Below are 7658 nucleotides of genomic sequence, written 5' to 3'. Positions count from 1 at the left end.
AATGTGTTTTGGGTGGCGCCTGCTGCCCCCGCGACCCGGTAACGGATAAGCGGATGAAAATGGATGGATGGAATTGCAGTTTATTCTATAAATAAATATTTATTTGAAAGTAGGTCTGGGGTCAATTGTTTTTAAATTGACTTCTTATGAAGCTGGTTCTCAACAGAAAGATGATTATCTGATTATCTGTGAGTCACTGTTCTAAGGTTTGGTAACATGATATTGTTTTTTAGACATTATTGTAATGTTTGTGGTGATGTCACTGAAAGTTTAACCTTTGTATCGAAAGGTTGAAAACTCTCCCATTGCAGCTGCACATAATAATTCTCTTTATTAACTGGTTTGTATAGTTCTGTGCTGTAAATAAATGAATGCTGTTTATACGTTAAAGGCTGAGACTTATGTGATGAAGGATTGTCCCTACTCTTGTGTGACATTTTTGATGGATTGTTTCACATAACCGGACTGGGCAGTGGTGGTTGGTTAAGGACGCAGACTTGGTTCTGGAAGGCTTCAGGTTTGAGTCCACCAGCTGCCATGTTATTCCTGTGGTGCTCTGAGCATGGCTCCATCCCCACACACTGCCCCCTGCTCCGTTGGGCACCCAACTTTGGTGATGGGTTAAAACCAGAGATCAAATTTTGTTCTGTGCAGTGATGTGCTGTGTCACAATGACATGTATTTCATCTTCACTTTTCATCTGCATTCAGATTCATTGCTGAATAATGATGATTTCACATTTATAATTCTAGAAATAATTGAAAAAATTAATATATTATTGTATTGTAGTGTATATTATATGTACATATATTATTTGGTAAAAATGTTGTTGTTACCATTAGATCACAGTTGATTCTACCACAATTCCATTTTCTATATGTTTGTGGACGCATAGACAGTTCCAGTACAATACATATTTGGAGGGTTATTGTTTTTCGATTGGACTAAAAATTGATTTATTTTTAATATTTTCATTTAATAATAAATGGAGTTGGCCAGCAGGGGGCGACAAAACACGTCTTAATTGGGCGTAAATCTGTTCCAGCTCGTACCTTCCTCCTCGTCACTCCTCATCGTCCTCCTGTTCTCCCTGTTTCCAGCAGTGCTGCTGCATTCGGTCTCCTCTCCATCACTGGACACTCCCCTCTCCCTCTGCTCCTCCTCACTGACCACTTACTCCTGAGGAGACCCTGAGTAAACACGGTAAGGACTTGTTTTTATTCGACGCCACGGAAGATGCGTTTTCTTTTTGTATGTTTCAACCCTAGTCTTAGCTCATGATTATTATATTGCGATTATTACACCACTGAATCATGTTAACAGAGGTTTCTGTAGTGTCGTTGTGTAACCTTTTTTTTTTAACGTCGTATTTTCATTCATATTCTCGTGCGTGTGTGTTCGTGTGAGGCATCTCTACACCTGTGTTGTTTTGGCGCAGTATCTGAGGTCTGCTTTTTTTTTTTTTTTTCACTGCTGGAGTATCGCAGGTACAAACTCCCTCCATGTTGTTAACACTTAACACTAAAAAAGAGGAAGAATGCTGCTCGTGCTGCATTTGCAAATAACGCAGAGTCAGACTTGTGTGGTTTCACTGCCTTCAGTTAAGACCCCAGTGTGGGTATGTTATGTAAGGTGTGACGGTAAGAACCATCATGTGTTGGAGCTTCCACACCCACCCACCCAGGCCTGGGTACAGTGATAGAGATGCATTGTGGGAATAAATACACCGACCACCGCTAATCACACACCTCTAAGACTGTGGTCCATGTCGGCGCTGTCTACAGATTAACCTGCTGCACATCCACGATGAATAGTAACTGTTTTCACCTCATGAGCCACACACACACAGAGAGAGAGACAGAGGCGGGTTAGTGCTCCAGCCTTACAGCCAAAAGATCAGTGGTTTGATCCTGGTGGTAGCTGATCTTTTTGCATGGACTTCCTGGTTCACTTACATAGACAGTTGACATGAGGTCAGGTGTGAACTGTTGTTTTTGTACTCCTTTTCTCAATGACTGCAAGGGTTTGGTCCAGAATTAATTTTAATGAGCCTATTTTCAGGTTTCTTGTTGTGACGTCTAATGTGGTGGTCTGCATTTGAAGCCGGTCTACTCCATGGATCATTGTACTGGACGTTCACAGATGCTCTCTTTTGCCATCCCTGGCTGTAATTAGTACCATGGTTCACTTACATAGACAGTTGACATGAGGTCAGGTGTGAACTGTTGTTTTTGTACTCCTTTTCTCAATGACTGATACAAATGACAAATACTCCAAACTAGTCCAACAGTTTCGGACCTTACCGTTTTACCAACGTAAAACGACTACCCTCACACTCTCTCTTGGACTATTCTTTCCAGTTTTTTGATCGTATTAAACTTCCGAGAGCTTGTTTTGGTTGCACAAAGAGAATATAACCATCTTAGCATTTTAATGGAGAGCTACTTCCATTTTATCTTCAATATTTCATGAGGATATAATATTTAGAGGAATACAGAACCCTGATCTCTGCTTTATCTTTCTGGTGGTAGAAGCCAAAGCAGCACATTCTTTCACAGGCATTAGCCTGAGGATGCACAGATTTTTTGAGAGGCTCTGATGAAGCCCCTTCTGTGCATCAGGAGGCAGGTGGAGGGTGAACGGGGGGGGATGGGGAGGCAGGCTCACAGGAGCATGTTGCTGGGGTGAACATATATTTCAGACCATAAATCACTGTGTGTGCAAATGATGGTGTTACCGCAGAACCATTATCAGCTGTTGCAAGGGAGCAAGAAAATGTAAATGAGAGATAGCAGAACACAACACAACAGTGGGAGGAGGAGTTCACCGTCCGACCTGCGTGTACATTAAATCTTAATGTGTGTGAGGGGGTGGTGGCACTGGCTCTCTGGAGTCTTGTGCTGATTTTTTTTTATGATGCTCAGACAACCATCATCCTGATCCATGACTTCCACTTTCAAAACCCTGGTGTGGTAGTGATCCCCAGAGAGCTGTTTACGGAAAAATGTTTAATTATCACTGTTAGGATTGGATGGATTTATCAGCACAATAACATTGTCAGTAAATTCTCTCAGATTTAAGTTCTTTCTCACAGATGTGCTACAGACAACGTTTAAATCAGGGATTTCAAACTCTGTGTTCAATATTTAGTGAAACAAATCTTATTCCTAATTGTCCACCTCAGGTATTTTAATAAAGGAAAAAAATATAATTGACATCTGTTGTCCATGGCCAGATGTGAAAACTTCTTGGGCTGCCAGTGGCCCCTGTGGCCAGGAGTTTGATACCACAACTTTAAATACTGCACTCTGTAAGTTCACTGACTAAATTGTGGTGAATACAAATATTAACTTATTCAAGAAACTATCTAATTTTTCACATTAACAAAAAAATCCATCTAGCTTTTGAGAATAGCAGTTGGTCCTTCATATATTAGATGGATACCAGCAGAACAGACATCAGAAATACATCCCTTCATCCCAGTGAGTATTACAGCACTCATCACTCTGCTCATTTAAAGTGACTAAAAGAACAAACATTGGAGCAAGAACTCCGAAATAATGTCCATTACCACAGTGTCTCTGACTTGATATAGAGACATACTTTATTTAAATGTCAAAGAATGGCATGGTCCTCAGTCAACACACTCAAGAAAATGTCAAAGAATGGCATGGTCCTCAGTGAACACACTCATTGTGTGAAGAAGTGAATTGAACAGTTCCACATTGATCATGGAGTCCAGTCTTTGTGAGACCTGAGAGAGAGACTCAGGGAAATGTGATTCACTGGTCTCTGTTCTGCAGTGCAGCTGCTGAAACAGCAGTTTGTCTAATTTGTCGGCCTGTGCTGCAGACAGACACTCTCGACTTTGGGCTCCTTGGTACATCAACTTCTTGTTTTAAACTTGCAAGACTAACTGCCCTCTTCATTTTGACCTAGGGTAATTTCTTTGGCTCTTCAATACCAGCAACTAAACAGTTAATAACTGCAGCGACCTAAAGCATGTTTACATGTTTTGGTCTGTAAGACACGATGAAAGGTCAAACTAGCTGCAGCTTTGCTAACCCATCACAATGTGCAGCCAAGGCATCAAGACGTTTGGACTAAAGTCTCTGGGGAACATCTGTCACTGGGAGAAATAGGGCAGTTCTGAAGGTGAAACTGGGTCGGACCTGAGACTAACCACATGTACTGAGTTAACAGGCCTGTCAGTGTAAATGTAATGTATATTTAATAATGAGTCATATGAGGAAAGATACCTGAAAACTTTTTCTATTTTACACCAAGGCTGTTGGATTTCCGTCTGACGTCAGCGGTAACAGCCGCATGTGTAGCAAACATGTCTGCTACAGACATTTTCTATGAAGTGTATGAAGAGGAAAAGATTTAAAAATACACCACCCAATACTGCATCACTGCTGGGCTTCTGCAGCTCTGTTAAAGCTCTATAGTAAACAGATCTCTTGTGCGCACTGGCTGAACTGCTTCACACTCATGGCTGTGATGACAGCGAGTTCACATGATGTGCTGTGTTAAAACAACCAAAATCAGAGCTAAAACTGTGTTTGTTACGGATGTGAATTAGTAAATGATAAAATTGAGTTTAATTGCTAAGACAATTCTTCTGTATTTTGTCATTTTCTCTGCAGGTTGAGCACTCCAAGTATCATGAAGACGTTTCCACAAGATACTTAGCCATCTGATGACTGATATTAAAACACAATGTGAAGATTCGATTTTTCAACCCCTGCGGTGCTGGCAAAGAACTTGAATGAGGCTGTTATGACAGAGGCGATTAATGATCAATAAAGTGCTCACAAGGGTGCCGTTTACTCAAGGCCGTTTCTAAAATGTGCGAACGTGCAGAGCCCTTCACTGTGGGAGCGTTAAGAAACAACAACCAGCAGGGGGCTGTGCTGGCTGATGGCGATGCTAACGCTAATGACATCCACGCAGAAAATGCTGGAGTGAGGGGTGACATGAGCACTCAGTCAGCAGCAATAAATGAAACAGCAGAACAGGATAAAATTATTATCTGGGGTACAGACTCCCAGTGTGACGACCCGGAGCTGGCTGAGTTTGAGATGCTGGAGTGTCAGGAGCTGGAGGCTTACCTGGTGGAGGACGGAAATGACTTTGTTGGCCTTGCAGAACGGAAGGAGCTGCTTGGACAGTCTTCCTCCTGCAGCAAAGCCACTGCAGATCATGTCCAAGATTGTAAGAGCTGTGAGAAGGAAACGAGTGTTTCTCTGGTCTCTGAGAGCAAAGAGGCGTCCAGGACGGAGTTAAACTCGGAAACAGACGTCTATGTATCTTGTCTGTCCACCATTTCCGGCAAGTCTCAAATAATAGACTCTTGGCAGATGACCACTGGCCCCTATTCTACAGCCTCAGAAGATCTGACACTTCCCTCTCAAACGTGTAAGGCTGATCACTCCCATCTCTCCTCTCCAAAAAACTCCAAAAAACAAAAAGAAGTCGACATTAATTTGAATTTAACCCCTGACGCAAAAGATGTTGTATTACAAGCACAAGTGAGTAATGGAGTTCTCTCCAAAACGATTGTTGGTGACGAGCACAGAAGAAACAATAACCAAAGAAATGAACCAGGCCGAGGGATTTTAGAGAGGAATGGTGATCAAGGAAGAAGTCAGCACAAGGATTTACCAAGAAGCAAATTATCACATGAAGAGAGCGGTACCAAAATGGACAAAAGCACACAGGCTGACGAGCACCCTGAGTTAAATAACACCCCAGTCGCAACAGGTACGAGGGAGAATCAGCCGTTGAGTCAAAACAGAGCCATAAAGAAACAAGGATCCTTTGATAACACATTCAAAAAACAAAACTCTTTTGACAGGTCTTCTAAGAAGCAGCCGTCATTTGAGAACGGTTTTAAGAAGCAGCTCTCCTTTGATAACAGTTTAAAAAAACAGGACCCTTCTCAGAAAACCGTCAACTCCAACTCTTCAAGCTTAGAACGGAGAAAGCCATGGGGAAGCCCCAGTCGGTCAGCAAGTTCACTTTCCTCAAAAACCGCATCCAGTTCACCCAAGCGACGACCACCTGCATCACCAGCCAAGGTTCAAGGAGTGAGGGCGCTGAGCCTGGAGCGCAGCAGTTCTCCCCAGACAGGTTTAAGTCACGCAGGGAAGTCGCCGGGAAAGATGTCATCCAGTAGTGGCATTCCCAAACCTGTCATACCTCAGCACAAGGAACCAGAACCAAGCAGGTCTTCTTCTCCCCAAAGGCCGAAAAATGTCAGACCAAAAATAATCACCTACGTTCGGGCAAATCAAGCGAAACCGCAGGTCACGGATTCACCACATGAAGCTTTGACGAGATCATCCTCTCACTCCAGTCCACCAGCTCCGAAAGATTCAAAGGTCGCTCCCAAACCAAAATCTACACCAGTGCTTTGTTCCTCCAACCTGCTGTTTGACAAATATCGACAGGAGATGCAGAAGACTGGACACTGTCCTCCAGGAACAACTGGAGGGTGCAAGCCTTCGACTGGCACCGTCGCTCAGAGGTTGACAGCAAAGTCGGGCAGCTTCCATGAAGATGGACCGGAGAAACATTACAAAGAGGTGAGATATTTATAACCTAAGACATTGACGTCTATGTTTAGTTAATTAAATTAAACATCTGTCAATTGGAAGAGAAATGACTTTAAATGTTAACTACTCAGTGACTAGCAAACCCGTGAGACGGTACAAAGATAAAGGTAATCTCTGGGAGATCTACGATTCAGGTAACGCTGTAAAACTGACTAGAGTTTTTTTTTTGGTGATGTCTTTTAGCAGCAAAGTTCCCAGGAAGGAGGCAACGTCTACTGTTCGCCTAAAACTCTGAGGCCTCAGCTGGGGTTAGCAGCCGTCAACAGGCAGCCTGCAGCCAAGTCAAGAGTCCCGCAAATGGGCCAAAGACCGAACCAGGCTCCATACCAGTCTAGTCAGGCAGCTGCTGTGTCCAACCAAGCGGGTGAGACGGAGGGGATTTAAACAGAAATAACACGATACAGTATCTTAGTATACGGTTCAATAAGATAGATACCAACAATACAATGTGAGAAGATACAATTTAATGTAATTTGTTCAAATAATACATGATAATGTGATGTAAAAAATCATTTTGGAAGTTCAGTCAGAATATAATTTTTTCTAATTCTTTGTTGTTCCATTACACCTTCCTTCTCTTCCTGTAACCAAAAACCCTCTCCACACCTCAGTGACTCTTTGTCATTAGGCCTTATATTATTTACTTTCTGTCTTCAATGATAATTGTTTACATCAGTGTTAGTCTGTGTTCGTGTGGCCCATTTAGAATGGATGGAGCTGAAATGGGCCCATTGTGTATGTGCTCTTAGTATTATTTTGCTATCTTTGATGGTTAATACTGTGTAGGAAATTGCAGGAACTTAGCTTCTGTCTACTGGTTTTACTATTTACTTTAAGACTTAAAACAACTTCATCCTTTTAATTGAATGTGTGTATTTTTCTTAATCTAAAAGAGTTTGTATGGTTTTCTATTGAAATGTATTGAAAGATATAATGAAATATATATTATACAGAAGCATATAGAAAAAATAAATATAAGATATATTATTATGATGTCTTTATGACACAAAACCCTTTCTGTCTACGTCCAGTAGAGCA

General features: G+C 42.0%; 1 protein-coding gene across 2 annotated transcripts in view; it reads left to right on the top strand.

The window, feature by feature from the left end:
• The window catches only part of LOC103378158 (uncharacterized), a 7941-nt gene extending 393 nt beyond the window's left edge, over positions 1-7548 (top strand). Inside the window, exons 2-4 of one of the 2 annotated variants that reach the window (XM_025055312.1) lie at positions 1101-1203; positions 4650-6590; positions 6807-7548. In XM_025055312.1, coding sequence (XP_024911080.1) covers positions 4851-6590; positions 6807-7004 — 1938 coding nt within the window. In that variant the 5' untranslated portion in view covers positions 1101-1203; positions 4650-4850 and the 3' untranslated portion in view covers positions 7005-7548. Of the gene's footprint in view, positions 1-1100; positions 1204-4649; positions 6591-6803 lie in introns of both variants that reach the window. The other variant, XM_008309266.3, reaches the window with a different exon arrangement.
• Positions 7549-7658: the final 110 nt, after the last annotated feature.

This window comes from Cynoglossus semilaevis, chromosome 4 (genome assembly GCF_000523025.1).
Source record: "Cynoglossus semilaevis isolate Cse_v1.0 chromosome 4, Cse_v1.0, whole genome shotgun sequence".
In the NCBI taxonomy this organism is placed as follows: domain Eukaryota; kingdom Metazoa; phylum Chordata; class Actinopteri; order Pleuronectiformes; family Cynoglossidae; genus Cynoglossus; species Cynoglossus semilaevis.
This window is presented reverse-complemented; position numbering and strand designations above follow the sequence as displayed.